Here is a 25,276-nt window from a genome sequence, read left to right as displayed (position 1 = left end):
AAAAAAACATGACTAAAAATGTTTTTTCATGAATTGCAATTGAAAACTGAAATTGAACTCTCCAGGACATACATATTAAGTGCTTAATTCAAAACATAAAAGACATAGTAGGATATTGATATTTTAGTGTGAGAATTAATGGATTGTCCGAGATTCGATTTTTGCCGATAACATATTTTTATTATAATCCATAATTTCACTTCAATTAAAAAGTCTCACTAAATTTATTTTCTTATTCTCGTATTATATATAAAAAAGATAAGTCTAAATTTAATCACGGAGTTGTACAAGTTATCCCCACTCATATAAAAACACGTGAAATTGAACTCGTTAATCAGCTGTCCGGCCTGTTCGACCAGGATTTCGGTTATGGTTGTACAACAGCAATTTTTGTAATAAAGTATTTTCTGAAGACGGTTCGAAAAAGAAAAATAAAAAAGACTTGTCACTTGTGCTAAAACGTACGCGTTGTTGTAAAAGAGCAACAAGGTGAGAGATAGGTACTCTAAACAAAAGTCCTTCACCGTAATCTCGAACCTTCCATATCAGTATAGTAAAAATTTGTTCCCCAATTTATTCCTTAATCAACAAGACAAACACAAGAACATTTCTCTGGGCTCTATATACTTGCAAAACTGAAATCGATACATACATGTATCTTCGATGAATACTTCGCAATACATGGACAAGCAGATAATGGATCTATCCAATTCACAAACTGATTTCATCAATCTGAATCAACAACACGACCAAAATGATGATGATTACAAGAAAGAAGAGATCGTTCCTAATTATGATTTTCAACCCATTCGTTCCAGTAATATTACTGATTCTACTCCTCCTAGGGTTTGGACTTCTGCTGATTCTAAAATCAACTCCGCTGTCTCTAGAGTAAGATATCTCTCTCTCTCTCTCGCTCTCTCTCTCTCTCTCTCTCTCTCTCTCTCTCTCCCTCCCTCTCTCTCTCTCTCCCTCCCTCTCTCTCGCTCTCTCTCTCTCTGATATATTACTTGTATGTATGTGTATTGAATTTTATATTCGATTTGGATTCATGTGTTGTGAGGTTGTGGTGTGTGGAAATTGAAATAGTGTATCGAAGTTTTAATACGATGATAGATGTGTCTTATTGGTGTAATTGTGCTGGTTTGCCTGATTGAGTTGATTCAACTCTTAATTAACAAGCAATTAATCTGTAATAATTGGATGAAACTGAAATGATTGTGGAATTGTAATTCATAAGAATAACTTTCTACTCAAGTTAGGCTACAGATTACAAGCTAAGAAAATTAAGAAAAATGAAGTAATGAAATCAGCATGTTCCGGTCTGCCTTGTCTCACCTGATTCTCGCTTTTCGTTGGTCAGCACCACTATGGCACGTGAAGCTCTCCTATTGGATGGAAAGTGTTGGGTCGTTTATTGCCACAAACGACACTGTAGTTCTTTATAAATCAATATCAAAACGATATTGTTTTGATTGATGAGGACAGTTACTCTAGGACCCTATAAAGTAATAAAAGCTGTTGTCGTATACTGTGATTTTATAATTAAGTGAATTTAACTGTGTTTAGGTTTAAGAGTTTCGGCTTTTCGAGAAAATAGTTTTTTGGATGGCTGTACAGAGCTAAATTACTTCTTTCCTGAGTTTGGGATGCAAAACTTTATTTGAAAGCATTTCTATAACTGTATAGCTAGTAATGAAGAATAAAGCATGAACTAAGGTCATGAATCTGTGGAGATTCCAGTGACATCTTGTGCATGCTTGTGTCCTCTTTGGACTATGGACCAAAATGCGTATTTGAGGTGTGGAAGGAAAGGATTGATGTGTATGTTTTCGTACTACCGACTCAAGCACTATTGATATGTTATTCAGAGTTGCATATAGTAAAAGAAAAATAGATTTCTGGAACTACTATTTTGGCAAGCTGTAGTTGTAAAATTGATGACCGCTTGACTAGAATATTTTCTACCTATAATAGGATTACCATGTACTACACTGTTTCATATGAAGATTACTTTGTACGTAAATGTGCTCAGTGCTTAATGTTTTTTATTTTTATACAGAATTATGCTTCTCTTGATTCCAATGAACTTGCAAAAGTCAGTTCAGAGAAGGATCGTAATGTCTACAATGCAGCTTTGCTGTCTGAGATTGACAAAACTATGAAGAAACATAATGATAATTTGCTACATGCATTAGAGGGTGTCAGTGCACGACTCTCCCAGCTAGAGAGTAGAAATCGCAATCTTGAGAATTCTTTGGATGATTTAAAGCTATCTGTTGGAAACAATTATGGAAGCACTGATGGCAAACTAAGACAGCTTGAGAATATTCTTCGAGATGTGAGTTATGTCCCCCTAAATTCTAATCAGCTTGTAGATTTGCAGCATTTGAATTTTTTAACATCACAGCTTTGGTTGTGCTGCATACTCTCTTACCCGTGTCGCAATTATGCTTGCGATTCTTTTCCGCCCTTGAATTAAATATCCTTTTATTGGGCATGATAATTATTGGTACCGACTGAGTGACTGCATCTTTCTTTTGCAAAAGAGGGAGATCGCCTTTTTATCAATTCAATTACGATTAGCCCATGACCTTGATTCTTCCACAGCCAACATTTAATTCTGGAAATCTCTGCTTCTTGATATTTATATTGGTATCTTAAAGCTAACGCTGTGTTCCAGAAACTTTTTTTGGAGAGAAAAGTAAAGAAATGTAAAGAATAGATTTCTTCAGCTTGTTCCTAAACAACTTTTATGAAAGAAAGGAAAAGAAAGCTGCATATTTGGGAAGAAATTTTCTTTATTTTTGTCTCCAAAATCTTCTTCCCACTTTTGGAAAGATCAGAAGAGAAAGGAAAATTAGTTATTTTCCATTCTTTTCTTTTCTATCCTAGATTCGGGAACACAGCGTAAAGGTTTTATTTGTGGAGATGGTTGTAAGTAGTTGAACCAAAATGCTCTTTTAATCGGTTGTATGGTGATAAGTGATAACAAATAAACAGAATCCTGTTCATTCATTTCTCATAGTTGGTCCCTGCAACATGTGGTTGACTTGAGTAATTCATTCTTAATTGGTCTTCTTACTCTATAAAGATTTGTGTAAACAATTCATTTCAGGTAGAGACAGCTGTACATGATGTAAAGGATAAACAAGAAATACTGGAGGCTCAACTGCAGTTGGCAAAGCTGCAAGTATCGAAGGAGCAGCAGGTGGAAAAGCCTAGTCCCGTGAACATGGATGTTGTACATCAAGCAGCATCTGCTCCACAGCAACAGCTTCCTCCTTTTACTCAGCCACCTCCTCATTCTCTGCCTAATGCTCCTCTTCCACCGCAACAGAATTTACCATCACCGCCGCAACCGCCTCCACATCAATTCTCCCAGAACCAGATTTCTCATGCTCCTCAACAGGACATGTACTATCCTCCATCTGTTCAAACACCAGAAGCCCCAACTCAGCAGTACCTCCTACCTCAGCAGCAGCAGCAGCAGCCGCCCCCAACCTCAACACCTCCGCAGCAACAATATCAGCCTAGCTCTCTCCCTCTATACTCTCAGCCACCTGCACCTCAGCAGCACCCATTTCTTGCGGCTATCAATGCCCCTCAATCTCAACCTCAGCTGCCTCTAGGTCACCAGCCTGAAGAAGCACCTTTTTTACAACCGTCTCAGAACCATCAACAAATTACCCATCAACCTCCCTCTAATCTGCCTGGTGGAGTTCCCCCGCCGCAACAGTTTTATGGTACCCCGTCCAACATGTATGAGCCACAACCTGGTAGGACTGGGCCTGGATATTCTGTTCCATATGGGCCATCATCTGGACCTAGTGATCCATATCCTTATGGTGGACCAACTTCTCCCTATGGTCGTGGAGCACCAGCAAAATCACAGCAACTCCATTCTCCATCTATAGGTCACAGCGGGGGGAATTCTTATCAACTCCCAACGGCTCGGATATTACCACAAGCACTCCCTACTGCCACTAATGTTAATAGTGGATCTAATTCTTCTGGTAATGGGAACAAGTTACCTATTGATGATGTAGTTGACAAGGTTGCAACTATGGGATTTCCAAGAGATCAGGTAAGAGCCACTGTCAGAAGGTTAACGGAGAATGGACAGTCAGTTGATTTGAATGTGGTATTGGACAAGTTGATGAATGATTCGGATGTCCAGCCCCCGAGAGGTTGGCTTAATAGGTGACCGGAGACTCTTATAGGTGATGATGAAACTGTTGACCACTCTTGGTCACAAATATCCTCTGCGTATCATTTGACACAGCTTTCTGTGCTGTAATTGTGATTTCGTATAGTTGTTGAGTTGTGTTATTCTTGCCTTGGCATCTCATTGTTATTTTTCTTTTGGAACTCCTTTTTCGCTATTTTTGTTTGGCTGTAAATAAATAATTATTGCACCTAGACCAAGTTTAATGTTATTTTCTTGCTTTCGAGATGTAATGGATCAAGGAGGGGTACATTTTTTTTAAGTTAAAAATCTTATTATCTTAGCCAAGGTTATCATGGCGTCAAGTCGATGCCTGACGCCCGAATATCTTTGTGCAGACTAGTCGACAAGTCCCGATTAGTCATGAAAAGCCGATAAAAAGTCGACTAAGTATTCATTGTACATACAATTACCAGATTTAATATATAATATAACCGAATACGTTAGTCTTATCATTTCAATTAAAAGTAATAGAACAATAAGTTAAAATAAGCATGGTACACAACAATTATGGTTTTGAAGGTCCCAAGTCGGGCTACAGGACTCTTGGACGACCTTAACGTCAACTAGTCGACAATAAGTTGGGTTTCGGTTTCGAAACTTTCGGCGCTCTAGTACCTTCGCGTCGACTAGTCGCTGATTAATCATCGACTAGTCGTCTTCGTCCTTCATGTCAACTAGTCGACGACAAGTGGGGTTTTGAGACTTTCGGGTGTCTGAGTACCTTTGCGTCGACGCGGCTGACTAGTCGTGGACTAGTTATCTTCGTCGTAACAATGATCTTAGTTGTATTGTGTATGTTGTATGGTCATGTACTGCTGTCAATGAGCTCTGAAGATGAGTGAACCAAAGTTGATTTCGCTGCCTAACTGTTTTATATATGTTACAGGCAAATTAGATTTACCAATTTATGTTAGCCTCTTCTAAAATATATTTTTCATGCTAATCTAATAATCATGTAATTTGTATTTTTTATCTGATTATTCTTTACGCTTGTAAAAACCAACCCTTCCTTCCCTCTTGGTTTCAGAGAGGAAGAACAATGCAGCTCCTGGTTACTTATACAGAAGAACAATGCAGCCAGAAAATAAATTCTTCAAGAAAAATATAAAAAATTGAAACCTAAATTATTTTATTATATATCACTATACCATATCATCCAATGAGAAAATTGGAAAGACTTTTTAGTCAGATGCGAATAGTATAATATTTATCCAATCAGAATGAGTTTTGTTCATTTCCTTCTCTTGAAAGAGAACTGAGTTTGTAATCGTATAAACAAATGAATGGAAAAATATATAAAAAGTGTATGAACTAAATGCGAGTAAACATTGTTAGTTGTCTAGTTAAAAAATGGAATCTTTTTTTTAACAAGTAAACATGGTTAGTCTTTTCATTTAGCCGTTCAAATAATATTTTCTTAAAGTCGGCTACTAAAATACAAATTTAAAATAGTAGAAGCCATGTTCGTGCAATTGAGTCCATTAAAAATGCTTATTCATATTTCTGAATCAGATTGTTTGTATACATGCGTGAATCAAATACATTATAAACTCTTAATTACGATTGATGTTTGTAGACTGCAGTCCAAAATAAATCGTGTATGATCTTATGCAGTCATTAGGCTCTGCACTTTTGATAATCCTGGCAAAAAAAGGTTGCACTTGGACTTGGTATACATATTATATATGCAGCTGTGTGTTTTGCAGCGGACAGTTTCACACATGATTAAACTCATTTTGCACTTGCTATACTTGTTGTAAAGTGTGAAAAACGGATACTATAGTGCAAACAGTAGAGCGTGTTGTAAAACAATTCATCTAAATCTAAATGAATCACGGGATATATTCAAATCTAACGGTTGTAGGATTGGTCTCTGGAAACTTCAGTATATAAGTATCGATAGATTCGTATCATATTCACAAATATAATGTGAGGCGAAGTTTGAGTGTAATTGCATTTGTTTTTTTACATTTGGAATGGTTTGAGTGTAAATATAGAAAAGCATTAGCTATCATCGTCTTCTTTGGGGCACCCGCTGGTATATATATACGGTATGATGTAATTAATTCATAGCAAACTGAAACTCCACGAAAAAAGATATGCACAACACTAAAAAGATATACTTGAAATCGAAATTCAGCTGACATGAGCACGCACATAATTCCAAATTTCCATGGCAAATACACTTCTGCGGTTTGCTTCCTTCCCCTATTTTCCATTTATTATCAATGTAAAATTAGGCAACTCACCCTTCTTTTCCTTTACCAAAATGTATGTGAAAACATGGTTTTACACGATTGAAGAAATTATTCAATTCGTGGACATGTATGCAACGAAATTTTATTAGGATGCCAGAAGCGGAGTTTCGTACCATTACGAAAATAATTATCATTTATTAAATTATTTAAGAAAATTTATGTAACAATATATGCGACTTCTATTGCTTGTAAAGATTTTGGGGCGAAGACTTTTGATTTTTTTAAACTTAAATAATTCATTTCTTATGTATATTTAATATTTGTGTGCGTATTGTACGCATTTATAAAGATAAAACTTTTATACAAAAAACTTAAAAGTGGTTATTTATCTAAATAATTAAAATAGAAATGCTTAGGGAGGAAAAGAAAATGTACAACACAAACAAAATTACTTGCATTGCATTAAAATTTAAAAACAACTCAGGAATCACATTGACCAAGGAACAATGAAACTTAACATGAGTTGTCCCGACTCCGGAACTAAACAAACACAGACAAATAAAATCAACACATAACTAACATAACACAAAACATCAACTCTTCTAACACACAACAAATGATACTTATTATTCCAACACACGGCCAGATCTAGCCACCACCCTCGAAACCGCAACCGCAACTGAACCACCGGAGTTTTTAAGTCCTGGTAGTATCTCTACCGGTAGTGTGAGTGTCCCTTCCAGTTGTAGTAGTTGTGTCCTGAGCCTGACCAGCCTTGGTCTGAATAGTGTGTCCCACCTCTTTAGTCTTCTGTCCTGCATACGCAGCCATATCTTGAGCCTTTTTCTTAGCCAGCTCTATCTGATCTGGCATCGCTTGGCTAGCTTGTTTAAAGTAACTTAAAACCCATGACAGTGATGAAAGCCCCGTCAGCCCAAAAGCCCCGGACCCGAGAAATCCAGTGACAGCAAGCCCAATAGTGAGAGCAGCTGGAACAAGAACTGGGCTGAAGATGATGAAAAGTGGGGTGGCTACAGCAAGGCCTATTAGGGTTCCAATTAAGGTTATTCCGGCTAGGAAAAGTAGGGTTCCGCCGACAGGGAGGAGAGTGACGACGGCGAGGACTTGGGAGGTAGAGGGGGTGTTTTTGGGGAGGAGAGATTTGACTCCGGCGGAGTGGTTGGTGTGTTGTGGGTGGACTTGGACTTGGTGAGGGTAGGTTTGACGGTCTGCCATTCTTGATTTGAAGATTAGTGTGTGTATTGTGTGTGTATCTGTTCTTGTTGTTGTTGTGATGAACTGATGATGGTGTTGAGATGGAGATGTGTGGGGGGTTTTAAGGAAGAGGGAGATGCATAGGGGATGTGACGCGTGGGGGTGACATGTCAGTTGGCATTGTGAGTTCTTGCATGTTGTACATCTGTCTCTTGAGTTTGCCACCTTTCTCGGTGCTTGGCATTATGTGGATGTTGTGTTGTGGGCTTTTTTGGTGGTTTTGGGCTGGATCTACTCTTGATGGGCTGATACCAATTTGGATTTGGACACACTTCCTGGTTGTGTTGTTAATAATGCACCCTCTGTATTCTGTCTTTGCAAGACTCACAAGATGTAAATATAGAGTAAACATTGGCCAGCTGAGTGACAAGATTTTACTGTACTTTACAAATACACTATTTATGAAGCCTCGACTTTTTTCCATTGGTTCATACTACAATACCTGAAGTTGCCAACATTAGCTGAAACAAATAATGATGAAATTTTAATCTTCCAATCAAATGGAATTTTAGGCTGCATTGTTAGAACATCACCTGTGATCCAGAGTAAACATGTATAAGAAGTTACAAATCAAAGCAGTTAAGCAGATGGAATATCCACCAATACTTTTTTATGTTATATATTATAGACCGGCAAGATTAATGTTACACGACAAGGCTATCTTACCTTAGTATAGTTCCGAAATTTGTACCTCAGACAAAGAAAATAACCTAGAACTGGACTTATTTAACATCATCCAGATAAGACACTAACTAGTGATGGTGAGACAATAAAAGGAACAATCTGTAATTTACAGTTTCAAGAGAAGCAGTCAAGTGCTATAGCCTATGATGTCGCCAGGAAGTAATCACGTATTGTCTTTCTTTTTAAGGATGATGGGGGGTTTAAAACAGAAGAGGGGCTACCATGAAAAGCTTCAGGGGTTTGCTCAAAGCTTTCATTAACTTTCGACGGAGATAAGAATCTTCTTCTCTTCACAGGTTCTGGTGTGCTGACTTCTGGCACTGATACGGTAATACTTGTGTTCAATGGGCTCACAGCTTCATCTTTAGGGCAAGTGTCAGGTTTCGATTTACTAATTGTTGGTTCTTCATCCATGAAAAGCTTTTTGCACTGTATACTTGGAAGTGCCATGACTCTCCTTCTCACTGAAGACGGGGATCTTGTTTTTGAGTAGCAACTGCTTCGGATATCCCAAAATCGAACCTAACACAAAATAAACAAGAGTAAGGACATTAAGTAGGTAAGAAGCATGAACAGACCAAGAACAAAACATATGTTAACATCAATAGCACAAGGATATCTCTGATGAACTAAATCTGATAAAACATGTTTATACATCTGATGCAGTTATGATTTTTGTTGAATGTATTCGATTGAAAGGTACAAGTATAACTCACTGTAAAATCATCAGAGGATGTAGCTATTTTTCCGGTCTCAGATGGACTCCTGCAGTTGATGAGTTATGAGTTCTTTGAGTAAATTGGTTACAAGATAAATATATGTACACTAGTTACAAGAGATATGTAGGTTCTGTTGATATGTACCAGTCTACTGCTGTAGCTTCTCCATCGTGGCCTTTCAGTATAATGGGTTCTGCTTTGGGCTGGTTGACCTTTTTTCCACACAATTAATAAGATGGTCAGAACAGGGTCAGGAATTACAAGAAATGATGCAAATAGTTTTTGAGAGACACCAACCTGCCATATGTAGGCATTGCCATCACTAGAACCAGCAAGTATATGAGCTGCATCAGGGCTCATAGCTGACTGCAATTAGTTGAAAACAACACATAAGTGGGAGCAGGGGAGTGAAATTTTATAACTTGGCAGCATGAAACAAGCGAATTTACCTTAACAAAAAATGACCCAATTCGGCATCCAGAGAAAGATTTCAAAGGCCCCTTTTCATGCTGGAGGATATTATAGAGATATATTCTGCAATTCAATTCATACAAATCTAGAATGAGCTTTACCATTACTAGTTAAGAATTTCTGTTGTGGTGGATTGGTAATATATGGCATAACAAATACTGCTCAAAGATTAAACGTACGTGTTATCCATGCATGAGGCAGAAAGAAACACTCCATTTAAATCTTGTGACAAGCTAGTTATGCCATATAATCGTCTTTCCTGAAAAAAACAGCGGAAACTTATTAAGTACTTACAGGACTTGGTCAAACTAAATGAACAGATAAATAATTCTATATATTGATACCGACTTCAATAATATCCCACAACTCTTATCCTGAACTCTGCATTTTTGTTATCCTAACGTTCTTGATCACAGAACTAGATTGCTAATTTATGAATTCATGTAACAAAAACTGTTATCTTTATACATTACTAAGTAAATTATTCGAATCCAGTATCTCGCAGAAAATATTTGTAGTGTGCTGATCATGGTAAGCTTCACACTTACCTTTTTGGTAGACAATCCATCATCAGAGCAAGCCTGGCTAACAGGAGCTTTCAAATTTCTGCTGTCCCAGAATTTTACAACACTGCAAAAAGCAATTGGTGAGGGATAGCTTTAAACAACTACAGAACATTAGGATGAAAACTACAGTACTTGTCCAATGTTACTAATCATATCCAAGTCACTTGCACACCTGTCTGTTGCTCCAGCAGTGGCAATGGACAACTCATCCTTTAGATAAAGAACCGAAGTAATGCTTTTCGAAGAAGCCTGTAAATATAAATACTTTAGCGAAGTGCACAAAGAAATGAAGATGATACTAGGAAGGATGTTTGACAGAGATAAACCTTGACGGGTCTAGCTCGCCTTCTATAACTTGAACCGTAAGCCCCTTTCATAGCCACGGATGATCTGCAGAAAGGTCAAGTCAACATTATTAGAGCGGACTAGATTAACACTTTTCTTATGCAAAACAATGCAGCCTGCAACCATTTATTCACTACTGCAATAATTGCAGTTCCAATTCATAAACTAAAAATAGTATAGAAAATGAATAACTCACATCTTACGTATTGCTCCCTGCTTACTGTCAGAGCACCTCAAGTCCCATAGAGCAAATGACCCGTCTCTTGAACCAGATAAAATGATATCTAAAAGAATGAAACATATTTCATTGTTTGATTAGATATGTTTCTTTGTCTCTCGAGTAAAGGTGTTTTGAAGAAAGCAGGTGGAGGGAAATAGATTATACACATACCATGATTGGTTGGATGAGAGCAAATAGATTTTATGCTTCCTGTGTGACCTAGAAGCACTCCTAGGCATTTCTTTTCCTCTGCATCCCACAATTTAATCTGTACAACAATGAACATGTAATCAACATGTATGTCCTTACAACTTCAATTGACAAGAAAAATTACAGAGTGCTGTTACTTACACTTTGATCACCAGAAGCTGTTAAAATGTTTTTATCATCCTACGCAATGAAAAAAGCCAAAGTAGTTAGCAACAAAAAAAACACAGTCAGTGTCTTTATTTAAAGACTATACATCTAATAACCTATAAAACTGAATAATAGATATTTCTAAGATGGATAAGAGACTAGTTTGAGCTTCATTGCAGGGTTGTGAGAGGGCGCCGTCCCCCCTACAAGGATTTGAACCCATGACCTTGTCTCAAAGATTCAGGGATAGTTCAGCTCTGTGTCCTTTACCCTTTTAGCATTGACAAGGTCATGGATCCGAATCCTCATCAGGGGCAGGGGCCCTCTCTGTTTACCAACATGAAAACTAATAAGAAGAAACATTGAGCTGATATTCACATGTTACTGAATAGTCAATAATCTTACAAAAAGAAGGTCAAGAAAAGGACAAAATGTCATGTACTTTCTGCTGAATCACAAAAAAAATACCATAATGCTTTCAGAAATTAGTAAAGCAATATACCTTGATCCAACATATATCAAAGATGGCATTATCATGAGCTGCCCATTCCCACAATTTAGCTTTTTCTGCAAACATTTGATACCAAATGACAAAAAAAATCAGGTACTTGAAACGGCAAATTACAAAGATTGATAGCTAAAATAATAACAAGAGTCAACCTGCATTCTGTCCAAAAGTCGATGAAGATGTCGTACTGAACCTAGAATTGTATAAGCTAACATAGCCATTCTCATCGGTCACCGCAATAATATGTGCATTTTTACTTGTCTGTAAAATCGAGATTCAAACACACCTAAGTAAAATTAAAACTTGCATAATAATGATAGTACCACAACTCAAAAAACCTACCAAATAATCCCAAAAATTTAAGATGTTACGACTTACGAGAACACCTTAATTGAATTATATACTATACACTACATTCTACACTTCCCCTCAATCGTACGAGTCAACAAATTGAAAAGACAAAAAACAATTACATTCCCCCAACCCGAGGTCGGAGGACTCAAACCCGAATTACACAAAGAACTCAATTAGACTATATACAATAATAAAACATAAAAAAAGACTAAATAAATCTGTAGTACCTTGCAAAAAGAGAGAGCCATTGGAGGAGAAGGCTCGCCGAGATGTTGGACGGAGACAGCTCCGATTTGATTGTATTGAAATTCATCGTTTAATATAAATGGTCGTTTTCTTACTGAACCAAGAAAACAACAAAAAGTAGAGCAACAGAATTAGATACAGAGTTGTTGTAATAATTGGATCTAAAAAGAGAAAGGGAGAAATTGGGTTACCTCGGAAACCATTGAGCTCCCTGGATTTGATGTCCTGAAAAAATGATTTAGGTTTTGAGGTCTCCATTTCTTGTGTCAGCTCGTTGTTTGTGTGTGTGTAAAAATACAAGAAGAGGGGTGATTGGGGTTGGCGGCACAAATATGAATCGTTTAAGTTGAATGAGCGGGAAAACTTACTTCCCCAAAAAACAATAAACGGGGCTTTCATTATTTTCTGCCTCGAATTCGATTTCCAAATCCCGCCAAATTACTATTTTGGATTTTTTATGTTTTTTTTTATATTCCTAAAATATCCACTCAATACATTATTTACATGATAATAATACCAGTACATTAATTTTTTTTCTTTATCTTTTTGTGTTAACCTATACTCCCATAGATCATATTTTACCGTTGTTTTATCGTGAAACCTATAATTATGAAACTTTATAAATCATATCCCCTTTATATATAATTAATTTAGATTTACATATACATGTAATTTCTTTTTCAATTCATAATTCTCTGTCATTTTTATGTATTTTATTGATTGGTAATGAGATTTTTATTACAAATATGAAAATTTTGCTTTTGTCATATATTGGGTATGAACGACCATAAGTATACGATGGATTAACCAACATACAACCGAAGCAGAATACAACACATAATATCATGAAAATAGCATAACAGTGCTACTAAAATGGAACAATACTAACAGATATGTTAGTGTTTGTGCCCTAAAGACAACACTATGACGTTTTAGTTTAAGACATTATATGATTATTAATGTTTATGTTTTATCGATTATTCTCTTTATAATTTATTAATTCTTAATTTACTGCGATATAAATGTTAGATCAATAAATGTACTTGTAATATGATATGCAATTCTATAGACTTAGAAATGAGATTATGATAATAGTATCAATATCCTAAAGGTCCCTAATCGAGTATTATTATTAAGGGACAATTATAATGTATTAAGATTGGTGTGTTTGTTCACTGATGATCACATCTCATTGATCATAGTTATAGTGATACTAAAGTCAAAGACACGGGCATATGTATATGTACATGGCGCTGGACAGATTCGATGTGAGATTCTACATGTCTGTTATGTCATAAGTAATTCTCACAATGATAATGATGTAATGGTCCTTAGACCTGAAGTCATTATATTTCTATACGAGAATTAATATACATTGATTCCATTAAAAGTTATCCTTGACCGGGTAATGATAAAAGTAGACATTGGGTATATTATGAATCATATCAGAAATATGAATGATCTAGATACGATTTAACCCTCCTATTTTAGGAGTGATATTATCGGCCTCTTGTGTGAGCTAGACTATGAAATGTGTGGTCACGCTCAAATGTTGATTTGATATGATAGTCTACTCATTGATCAAGGAAACCAGGATTAAACTATGATGATGAAGACACATAACATGCCTCTATTTTAATCTATAATATTTGGTTAAAGGGATTATATTACATTGTACATTATTCACAAAAGGTTTAATCGATTATCGATTCAATTATTATTACTTGGGTAGCAATGATGTATTACTAGATACCGCTCATTGTTTATGATTTTAAATTAGATTTAAAATTAGTTGTCAACGTAATAATAACTTATAGGGTCACACACTAAGAATGCTTGAAAGATTATTTAATTTAAATTGGATTTAAATTATATTAAAGTAATTCGAATTATTTATAATATTAATTAAGTATTATTTAATTAATTAGATAAATATTGATATTCGAATTTACTAATATTAATTATGAAATTTATTTGTTAAATAATTAAGTGAGACTTAATTATAATATAAATAGGAATTTCGAATTAATAATAACTCATAATTAGTTAGAGTTATAATTCGTTTTTCAACTCTCTATATAATATCTCTTGTGTGGTTGATTTTGTAAGCAAGACTTTTACTAAAACCCTAGCCACCAAGGGAGAAGATGGAGAGAGCAAGAAGAAACGATTATGTGCTAGTACACATCTAATTCTTGAGTTCAACCATTCGTGTGGATACCGATAGAACATAAATCGCGAGAGCGGGATGCGTGGTGATTGAACAAGTTTTGGATCAACCAATTGGTAAAGTTTTTTAAGGTAAACATTCTGATCTACGAATTAAATATATGTTTTTCGCATAGATCTTGCGGTGGGTTTCGAATAAATATGATTTTTTACATTTTTTATTATTGTTTCCGTTGCGTTTATGTGCTCGAAACCCAACAAGAACAACATTAACTACCATACTTATAATTTATAAAACTCTGGAACCCCGCTAATATGGCCTGACCCTACTTTGCCACATCAACGTTATTAACTTGGCATGCTAAAGAAGACCCTTCTCCGCTAGTACTACATCATCTGGTTTTTCTTCATAAGAATTCTCACAATTCCCCGTGTTTGCAAAAGTCAATCCAATTATTATATCATTCGCCAAAATACCACATATAGTGGTCGTAAATGATGTAACCAGGTCTCCCAATTTACCATAGGGACAAATTATAAAAAGATATCCAAAAAATGGGCCGCCTTATATTTTGCTCCATACCCCGTGTACTACCCCCTACGAGGATTATTCAGAAACTGAGTTCTATTCGTTCCAGCTCCGATTCACTTCCGGACAACCCCAAATGAACGCAAATGTAATTTCATAAATCCATAGGGAAAAATTATGAAAAAAAATGCAAAAAACGTGTCGTCTCAATTTTTGCTCTATACCTCGTATACTACCCCCTACGAGGATTATTCGGAAACCGAGTTCCATTCGTTTCAGGTCCGATTTACTTCCAGACGACCCCAAATGAACGCAAATGCAATTTCATAAATCCATAGGGACAAATTATTAAAATATTTCCAAAAAACGGTTTGCCTCAATTTTTGCTCCATACCTCGTGTACTACCCCTACGAGGATTATTCGGAAACCGAGTTCCATTCGTTTCACCTCCGATTCACTTCCGGACGACCCCAAATGAACGCAAATGCAATTTCATAAATCCATAGGGACGAATTATGAAAGAAAATCCAAAAAATGGGCCGCCTCAAATTTTGCTCCAGGTCTCCCTATGAAAATTAAGGAAAAATAACCTAGGATAAATAGAAATGGTAAAGTAGGTGTTAATAAGGAGAACAAGTATAAACTTATTCCTAATACACCTAGAAAGACATGTTTAAATTGTGGTAGTACTAATCATCTTTTTGTTGCTTGCATGAAGAATAGAGAATAAATATAGTTCCTTTGAAATCAAAGTTTGGGAATATAACAATTAGATATAGACCACAACAACCTTGTTTTCATTGTGGAAGTACATGACATTCTATATACACATGAGTATTACAGTTTGTATTATGATTATTATGAACTAAAATCCTCTTTGAATAAAACTAAAATTATTTTTGCATGTGTATCTCATAATATTAAGAATGTTAACATCAACTATGATGAAGACTTCTGCTACAAATGTTAATAAACTTAATAAGGCCAAAGGATCCAAGAAAGTCCGGGTCCTTAAAATTTCTAACTAGTGGCTTATCTGATTGTAAGGCAACATAAAAAATACTCTAGTCTTGGACAATGGATGCTCATGACATATGACCAGAAATAAAGCCATGCTATCAGAGTTTAAGTAGAAGGCTGACCTAAGTGTTTCTTATGGATATGACAACTTAGAAAAAACTATGAGGTGTGGCAAGATTAAACTTAGGAATGTCATCATCGAAAATGTAGCTCTAGTTATTGGACCGAAACATAATCTGATGAGTGTGAGTCAAATATGTGACATAGGTTACCTTGTGGATTTTCATGATGAACATTGTGAAATTGTCAGCAATTCAAGTGGCAATGTTCCAATGATTGATTATAGACATGATAACTTATATGAAGCCAGGGTTTCCACAAACACTGATGGCTCTAGAATCTGTCTGCTAAATAGAGCAATTGTTAAAGACAGTTGAAAATGGCATAGAAGACTTTCTCACTTGAACTTCAATAACATTAATGAACTTGTGAAGAAGGATTTTATAAGAGGATTGCCCAATGCAGTTTTTACTCCTGATGGCCTACGTGACTCATGCCAAAAGGCCAAGCTAAGGAAATCATCATTCAAGAGTAACACTGAATCATCAATACTTGATCCATTTTGGTCCAGTGAATATAATGTCAATAGCCAAAAAAAGATAGGCACTTGTCATTGTTGATTGGTACACCGGATACACATGGGTATATTTTATGCATACAAAGGATGAGACACCATCCATTCTATTCGATCATATGAAATAACTGGAAAAGGATCAACATATATTATGAAAATTATTGGAAGTGATAATGGAACTGAATTCAATAACAACACTATGGAAGAATTTTTTGCTCCTAAGTGTTTCCTATGGATATGACACCTTAGAAAAAACTATGAGGTGTGGCAAGATTAAACTTAGGAATGTCATCATCGAAAATGTAGCTCTAGTTATTGGACCGAAATATAATCTGATGAGTGTGAGTCAAATATGTGACATAGGTTACCATGTGGATTTTCATGATGAACATTGTGAAATTGTCAGCAATTCAAGTGGCAATGTTCCAGTGATTGATTATAGACATGGTAACTTATATGAAGCCAGAGTTTCCACAAACACTGATGGCTCTAGAATCTGTCTGCTAAGTAGAGCAACTGTTAAAGACAGCTGAAAATGGCATAGAAGACTTTCTCACTTGAACTTCAATAATATTAATGAACTTGTGAAGAAGGATTTTATAAGAGGATTGCCCAATGCAGTTTTTACTCCTGGTGGCCTACGTGACTCATGCCAAAAGGCCAAGCTAAGGAAAACATCATTCAAGGGTAACACTGAATCATCAATACTTGATCCATTTCACTTACTACACATTGATCTTTTTGGTCCAATGAATATAATGTCAATAGCCAAGAAAAGATAGGCACTTGTCATTGTTGATTGGTACACCGGATACACATGGGTATATTGTATGCATACAACGGATGAGACACCATCCATTATATTCAATCATATGAAATAACTGGAAAAAGATCAACATATATTGTGAAAATTATAAGAAGTGATAATGGAACTGAATTCAATAACTTTTGCTCCTGGAACTCCACAACAAAATGGAGTCGTTGAAAGAAAAAATAGAACTCCTATAGAAACTGCAAGGACCATGCTTGAAGAAGCAGAATTGTCAACCTATTTATGGGCTGAGGTGGTGCAAATTGCATGCTTCACACAAAATGCAACTCTGATAAACAAACATGGCAAGACACCGTTTGAGATGGTTAAAGGAAATAAGCCAAATTTGAAATACTTTCACATTTTTTACTGCAAATGCTTTATTTTCAAAAATCATCCTGAACAACTTACAAAGTTTGACTTAAAAGCTGATGAAGCCATTTCTGTTGGATATCCACTTTCAACAAAGGCTTTCGGAGTTTATAATCCGAAAGCAAGAGGGATCATGAAATTTATTCATGTATCTTTTGATGACAAGAAAATTACATGCTTAGAAGATATAGATGATCATGAGCAACTGAGATTTGAAAATGAAGTACCATATGCTGAACAGCTAAATCCCGATCTACTCTCAAACTCTGATGAACCACTTGTCAGTGGTTACTCCATAAGTACTGAAGTACATGTTGAAGGGGAGCTACATGATCAACATCAAGAGTCAATTTCAAGTGATACAAGTGAAGACACATCAAGAAATACTTCATCAGACTCTTATTCTGATATATATTTTCTATGTAGATCAGATTTGTTGCGAAAAAAGTAACTTTAGCTTCTGCTATAAATAATTTATTCACCGAGAAACAAAACTAAAGGATCGATTTGTTTAGATTGCTTAAAGAATTGAATCACCCACAAACTAAACGAAATTTGGATAAGAAAGTATAAAGGAATTAACCACCAACTTTCAAAGGTTTGCAAGTATAAACTCACGATTTTAATCTCATCAAATTCTCCATCTCAAAAGATTATAATATAGGGGTGTATATAGGCTAGGAGAATAACCTAATCCCATTAGGAATCCCAATCAGATTTAAAATCAACTACTTAGCTGATATTTGAGTCTAACTTGAAAACCCATAAAAAACTTAATCCAAACAAAAAAATACATAAAAACCTACTATGAATAGGAAATTACATAAAAACCAAATTCAACTAGAAAATGAAATCCTAGGTGCTTGAAACAGCAGAAACCCTTTCAAGTGAAAGGTAAAAACCTGTAAGCCAAAAATCTACTTAATATATAATAATCAACCCAATTCAATAGATCAGCCCATGTTGGTAATTAAACTTACTAATGGTCTTGTAATATTGTATAGCCGGTTCTCACGAATAATAAATGTAGATCAGTCCAAAGCCATGTTTGTCTTCATGAGAACAAGTCTATCAGCACATGATGCCCATGCATCATTCTTTTCTTCTTCGAAAAACAATTGTCCTCAATTGATAATAAATGCATACGAATATCTTAATGTCATGCTCCACATCAGATTCCTCAAATACTGATGAGACAAATCCTGATAATACTGAAAGCACTGATTCAGAGAGAGGTTCGAGAAATAAGAATGGTATACATTAAGATGGAAATAGAGACTTTATGGATCATGGGGAAGAATCAACTTCTAGGAGTCTACTTTCTTTTGCTAAAAAGTGGAGTAAGTCACACATTCTTGACTTAATCATTGGAAATCCTGATAATGATGTGAAGACAAGGAAAGTCACTCAAAATGAATGTATTTTCCATTCTTTTATATCTTAAACTAAACAAAAGAAAGTAGATGAAACTCTTCAAGATGTTGATTGGATCACAGCTATACAAGAGGAGCTCAATTAATTTGAAAGGAACAAAGTTTAGACTCCAGTGCCAAGGACAAATAATAGATCAGTAGTTGGTACTAAATGGGTATTCAAAAACAAGACTGACAGTGAGGACATAATTACAAGATACAAAGCAAGGTTAGTTGCAAAGGGCTACTCTCCGAAAGAAGATATTGACTATGATGAGACTTTTGCTCATGTTACAAGACTGAAAGCCATCATAATCTTTCTGGTCTATGCTACTCACATGAAGTTTAAAGTGTTCCAAATGAATGTGAAGGGTGCATTTTTAAATATTGAACTTTAAGAGGAAGTTTATGTTAAACAACCTCCAGGGTTCATTGATCCAGAATAATTGAATCACGTCTACAAATTGGATAAAGCACTTTATGGGCTAAAGCAAGCTCCGAGAGCTTGGTATGAAATACCTGCACAATTTTTACTGGATAGTGGTTTTGGAGAGGTACCATTGATAAAAATTTATTTTATAAGAATTATGGTAAAAACTTGTTACTAGTTCAGATATATGTTGATGATATCATTTTTGGCTCTATTAATGATAAACTTTGTGAGAGGTTTGTCACGCTAATGCAGTCCAGATATCTGATGAGTATGATGGGAGACTTGAGTTATTTTATAGGATTACAAGTCAAGCAGATGGAAGAAGGGATCTTCATTAATCAATCTAAATATACCGAAAATTTGCTGAAAATATTCAGAATGCAAGATAGCTCAGCTGCTACAACTCTCATGGCCACTACAATCAAGTTAGATTTAAATACTAGTGCAACAGTAGATTTAACTAACTACAGAGGTATGATTGGCTCACTCCTATATTTGACTTCTAGTAGGCCTGATATCATCTATGTTACATGTCTATGTGCAAGGTTCCAAGCTGATCCAAGTGAACTGCGTCGTATAGTTGTGAAAATAATTTTCAAATATCTTAAGGGCACCATTAATCTTGGTTTTAGTATCTAAGAGATTCATACTTTTAAGCTGATAGGATATTCAAATGTTGATTTTGTAAAATGCAAAATAGACAGGAAACACACTTCTGAAAGCTGCCAATTTTTTGGAGGCATATTAGTTTCCTGGTTTAGCAAGAATCAGAAGTCAGTTTCCACTTCTACTGCAGAAATTGAGTACATTGATACAGGAAGTTGTTGTGCATAATTTTTTTGGATGAAAAATCAGTTACTGGATTATGGGTTAGAGTATTCTAAAATTTCTAAATATTGTGATAATTAAAGTGTTATTGCAATAATAAGAAATCTAGTACAATATTCAATGACCAAGCACATCAGTATAAGGTATCACTTTATTAGGGAACATGTGATGGAGGGTACAGTGGAATTGCAATTTGCGCCTATATATCAACAATTAACGGATATCTTCACCAAACCACTTTGTGAAGTTACCTTTACAAGACTGGTGAATGAGTTGTAAATGATCTCAAGATTTTTCTCAAATATTGATGAATAAGTTATTTTCTATGAAAAGCATAACTGATCAAAGTTTGGTATCTATTTATTGGAATCAATATTTCTTAAATTCCGATGATTGTATTAAACATTAATACCATGTATTCATGGTATTAATATAGTTGGATAAATACTAATATAGGTTACATGTGAGTTGACTATTAAACTTTGATGATTTTTGAATTTATTCAAAACCAGCTAAGTTAGTATTTTATTTGAATAAGCGGGTTTTACATAAATAATAATTATTTTTAATGATTACTATTGTGTGATTTTTGGCGTGTGAAAAGGAAAAATGAATCAGTAATTATAAACATTACCTTGTGTAACTGTGCACGTCTTTAATGATTCCTTTTTATCTATTCCATGATTATTAGATGCCCGACAATATGCCACGTGTCCCATTAATTAGAATTTATTGTCAGTAAAAGAGAGTAGAGTTATACAAAATCATTTTTTTCACTTTTTATCTAATACAACTCTATCTCTTCCATTTTACTATTTATATTCTTTTTATGTTAAACTCGGATACCCTAATCAGTTTTTTAGTCTTCTTAACAAACAGTTATACTGATGAGTCATCAGATCCTGAGACAAATACTGATGAGGATTCTGAGATTGAGCTGGATGATCCTCAAGTTGTTCAAATGGTTGCCATGTTGGTGAAAGGCTTCGGAAGGATGAGATTTGGAAAGCCACAAATAAAATATGGTTTTCACAATAAGTACTTAATGATGGCAAAGGAAAATTCAGAAAGAATGAGCGTCAATATTCAAAGGGAAGGAAGTTTGATAAGGAAAATGTGACTTGTTATAATTGTAATGAAAGTGGACATTTAACTACTGAATATCCCAAGTCAATTGGAAAGGCATTGTTCACCTCAAGCTCAAACAAGGATTGGATGGACATATCAGGATCTGACAGTGATGATGAATGTTATGCATTAGTGGAAACTCATGGAGAAGATGTGCATTCCAATGATAATGTACAAATGATTGTTTTCCCTGTAGATACTGATAACTTGTCTGGGTTAAAAAGTTTCTTACAGTCTCTGCATGTTAACTTTAAGAATAAGTCAATTGAAAATGATAGTTTAATTGCTGGGAATAAAGAACTTAAAAAGGGGATTAATCATCTAGAAGTTGAGCTTATATGTATGCATGAAAATGAAAAAGCACGTAAAAAGACTATACATAATGAAGCTCAGATGCACATCAAATATGCCATGCTAGAAGAAAAACTGCAAAAAGAAAGAGAAATGTTTAAGACTTGGATGACTTCAAAAAGAAAGGTTCACAACTTTATAAATGACAAAAACTGGAAAGGGTGTCTAGGTTATAATAAATACACTGATAAAAATATAAATAAAAAAAATTACCAACACTACATCAGTTAAGTTTGTCAGTACTGATGAGAATAGAGTCAAGTCAGTTTATGAAGTAGGATCTACCTCTGGAGTTCCTGATAAAAAAAGTAAAATTTAGAGTTAAGGAAAGGCAAAAACATAAGTCTTCTCTCTAAAAGTCAACTAGAAAAGAAAATTTGTGAAGTAACTGCCAGGCCTCGCAAATGTAGTGTTAGAAGAGGTAGAAATGGAAAATAGGGGACAAATAAAACAAGCAATTACAAATACATTCCTGATGCTCCTAGGAAAGCTTGTTTTCACTGTGGAAATACTCATCATATTGCTGTTGATTGTGGGAAGAGTAAAAAGAAAGAAACTATTATTCCTAAATCTGATACTAGTGGTAGATTAGTATTTTATAAACCATAGAACCCTTCTTTACACTGTGGTAGTATTTGGCATTCCATTTATACTTATAAGGGGTATCATAGTCTGTATCACAACAATTATGATCATTTGCCCGAGTTTAATAAAATTGCTATTTCTGCTGAATCTTCCAACTTGAATGATCATGCATCTTATATAATTAAAACTAACATGACAAATCCTGATGGATCCAATCCTGACGGACCAAATCCTGATGGTTCAAATCTTGTCAAGAAGTCTTCTGCTGTAAATAAACATAAGATGTCAAAAAGGACCCAACAAGTGTGGGTTCTTAAAGATTCTAACTGATTTCCATATTTCTAATTGCTAGGAAATAAAAAGAATATGGTAGTGCTAAATAGTGGTTGCTCTGCACATATGACTGAAAATAAATCCCTGCTGTCAGAATATGAGGAAAAGGTTGGCCCAATGGTATCCTATGGTGATGACAATGTAAGAAAAACACATGTGTATGGTAACATAATCATTGGAAATGTCATCATTTAAGATGTATCTCCGGTAGAAGGATTGAAGCACAATTTGTTGAGCATCAGTCAATTTACTGACAGAGGATACTATATTGTATTTTATGACACTCACTGTGAATTATTTCATATAATTACAAAGAAGGTTGTTTTCAAAGGGTACAAGCATGAAAACATATATAAAGCCAAAGTTCATACATATACTGATAGACTTGAGACTTGTTTGATAAGCAAAACATCAGTAGATGAAAGTTGGAATTGGCACAAGAAGCTTTCTAATCTCAATTTCAACAATCTTAATAAATTGGTGAAGAAATATTTTGTTACAGGTCTAACAAATATTTACTAATCCCCTGATGGTTTGTGTGATGCATGTCAACAAGCCAAGCAAAGAAGAACCTCTTTCAAGAGCAAGTCAGAATCATCCATCAAGAAGCCATATCAAATGTTACATCTGGATCTCTTTGCCCCTGTTAATGTTATGTCAATTTATAAGAAAAGGTACACCCTAGTTGTTGATGAGTATACAAAATTTACATGGGTATTTTTCTTGCATAGGAAGGATGAAACTCCAAATGTTCTTTTGGATCATTTAAGATTAATTGAAAATGGCTCCAAGTACAAAGTGCAAATACTCAGGAGTGATAATGGCACTGGGATCAAGAATATCAAGATGGAAGAGTTATGCAAATGCAAGAGAATTTAACAACAATTCTTAGCTCCTGGCACACCTCAACAAAATGGTGTTGTGGAAATGAAGAACCGAACACCGATGAAACTGGAAGAACAATGCTTGTGGAAGCAAATCTATTAACCTACTTTTGGGCTGAAGCTGTTAACACTACCTGTTATACTTAGAATCTGACTCTTATCAACAGACATGGACTAACTCCTTATGAAGTGATCAAGGAAAAGAAGCCAAGCTTGAAGCATCTTCACATTTTTGGATGTCATCCTGAAATGCTTGGAAAATCTGACAGAAAAGATGATGTATGTAATTTTGTTGGATATCCATCTTCAAAAGCCTATAAAGTATTCAATCTGAGAACAAGAATAATTTTTGAATCAATCCATGTTTTTTTGATGAAAAGAAGATACTTGGAATTGAAGAAGATACACATGAAGAACTTGTATTTGTAAACAAAAAGCTCAAGTCGAAAAATGATCTAAATCCCGATAACTCATCAAATTCTGATATCAATATTGATCCTGATCTAGAGCTGATTATTGAAGATGCACATGTTGAGGGGAATAACATCAACATATAGACAATCATAACTCTAGTGAATCAAATCCTGATGATACTGATGAATCAGAATATACCGAATCAACTGAAAATTCTTCAAGTTCAACAAATGACAGCTCGTCAGGAGGAGATCATTCAACTGAGCATCAGGATCAATTTGGTGGACAGTCCATAACTGGAAGCTTTTCTCAATCAGTAAATGACAACACTTATATAGGGGGCTTCACTTAAAACGATGCATCCAATTCAGGGGGAGCATCAGGAAATGGGACTGAACTTCTAAAAGTTGTAAAATGGATAAAAGATCACACAACTGGTCTTATCATTAGAGATCCTGATGTTGGTGTTCATACAAGAAGTGTAACTGAACATGAATGTTTATATCATAACTTTCTTTCTAAGGAAAAATCAAAGAAAGTAGAGGATGCACTCAAAGATGCTGATTGGATTCAAGCAATGCATGAGGAATACAATGAGTTTGAAAGGAATGAAGTATGGAAGCTTGTTCCAAGGCCAAAGAACAAATTAGTAGTTGGCGCAAAGTGGGTTTTCAGGAACAAGACATATTCATATGGTACTATAATCAGTAATAAGGATAGGCTTGTCGTAAAGGGATATTCAAAACAAGAGGGCATTGACTATGATGAAACATTTGCTCATGTGGCAAGACTGGAAGCTCTCCGGATTTTCTTGGCATATGTTGGACATAATAAATTCAAGGTCTATCAGATGGATGTCAAGAGTGCTTTTCTGAATGAAGAGTTAGAAGAAGAGGTATATGTTGAGCAACCACCTTGTTTCATTGATCCAAGTTTTCCAAATCACGTGTACATACTTGATAAAGCTTTGTATGAACTCAAATAAGCACCAGGGGCCTGATATGAAACACTTGCAAAATTTCTGATTGAAAGTGGTTTCACAAGGGGTACAATTAACAAAACCTTATTTTACATTAATAAGGGTAAATATCTGCTTTTGGTGCAAATCTATGTTGATGACATAATTTTTTGGTCTACTAATAACAAGTTGTGCAAGAACTTTTCTGATCTTATGAAGTTAAGGTATTAAATGAGTATG

General features: G+C 35.1%; 3 protein-coding genes across 3 annotated transcripts; 1 reads left to right on the top strand and 2 right to left on the bottom strand.

Annotated features, from left to right (window-relative positions):
* Positions 1 to 472: 472 nt before the first annotated feature.
* LOC141683443 (uncharacterized) lies at positions 473 to 4,456 on the top strand. Its single transcript, XM_074488174.1, has 3 exons — positions 473 to 891; positions 2,063 to 2,341; positions 3,119 to 4,456. Exons 1-3 carry the CDS (start codon positions 664 to 666, stop codon positions 4,205 to 4,207), a joined length of 1,596 nt encoding a protein of 531 aa, XP_074344275.1. The 5' UTR covers positions 473 to 663; the 3' UTR covers positions 4,208 to 4,456.
* A 2,405-nt stretch (positions 4,457 to 6,861) lies between these two features.
* On the bottom strand, positions 6,862 to 7,756 carry LOC141686991 (oleosin Cor a 12-like). Its single transcript, XM_074492122.1, has one exon. It carries the CDS (start codon positions 7,663 to 7,665, stop codon positions 7,126 to 7,128), a length of 540 nt encoding a protein of 179 aa, XP_074348223.1. The 5' UTR covers positions 7,666 to 7,756; the 3' UTR covers positions 6,862 to 7,125.
* Positions 7,757 to 8,274: 518 nt separating this feature from the next.
* On the bottom strand, positions 8,275 to 12,505 carry LOC141686990 (uncharacterized). Its single transcript, XM_074492121.1, has 16 exons — positions 12,366 to 12,505; positions 12,156 to 12,268; positions 11,727 to 11,835; positions 11,569 to 11,633; positions 11,061 to 11,099; positions 10,881 to 10,977; positions 10,686 to 10,773; positions 10,471 to 10,534; positions 10,317 to 10,393; positions 10,127 to 10,208; positions 9,758 to 9,837; positions 9,557 to 9,641; positions 9,405 to 9,473; positions 9,252 to 9,319; positions 9,105 to 9,153; positions 8,275 to 8,910 (listed from the first exon to the last, which is right to left on the bottom strand). Exons 1-16 carry the CDS (start codon positions 12,430 to 12,432, stop codon positions 8,530 to 8,532), a joined length of 1,533 nt encoding a protein of 510 aa, XP_074348222.1. The 5' UTR covers positions 12,433 to 12,505; the 3' UTR covers positions 8,275 to 8,529.
* Between the last annotated feature and the right edge of the window lie 12,771 nt (positions 12,506 to 25,276).

The sequence above is a fragment of the Apium graveolens genome, chromosome 9 (assembly GCF_009905375.1).
Source record: "Apium graveolens cultivar Ventura chromosome 9, ASM990537v1, whole genome shotgun sequence".
In the NCBI taxonomy this organism is placed as follows: domain Eukaryota; kingdom Viridiplantae; phylum Streptophyta; class Magnoliopsida; order Apiales; family Apiaceae; genus Apium; species Apium graveolens.
This window is presented reverse-complemented; position numbering and strand designations above follow the sequence as displayed.

Coding starts and splice junctions, on each gene's coding strand:
- LOC141683443 (XM_074488174.1), top strand. CDS start 664: ATGAATACTTCGCAATACATGGACAAGCAGATAATGGATCTATCCAAT. Junction 892..2,062: donor TCAACTCCGCTGTCTCTAGA/GTAAGATATCTC, acceptor ATTTTTATACAG/AATTATGCTTCTCTTGATTC. Junction 2,342..3,118: donor TTGAGAATATTCTTCGAGAT/GTGAGTTATGTC, acceptor AATTCATTTCAG/GTAGAGACAGCTGTACATGA.
- LOC141686991 (XM_074492122.1), bottom strand. CDS start 7,665: ATGGCAGACCGTCAAACCTACCCTCACCAAGTCCAAGTCCACCCACAA.
- LOC141686990 (XM_074492121.1), bottom strand. CDS start 12,432: ATGGAGACCTCAAAACCTAAATCATTTTTTCAGGACATCAAATCCAGG. Junction 9,474..9,556: donor TTGGGTCATTTTTTGTTAAG/GTAAATTCGCTT, acceptor AACTAATTGCAG/TCAGCTATGAGCCCTGATGC. Junction 9,154..9,251: donor GAAGCTACAGCAGTAGACTG/GTACATATCAAC, acceptor CATCAACTGCAG/GAGTCCATCTGAGACCGGAA.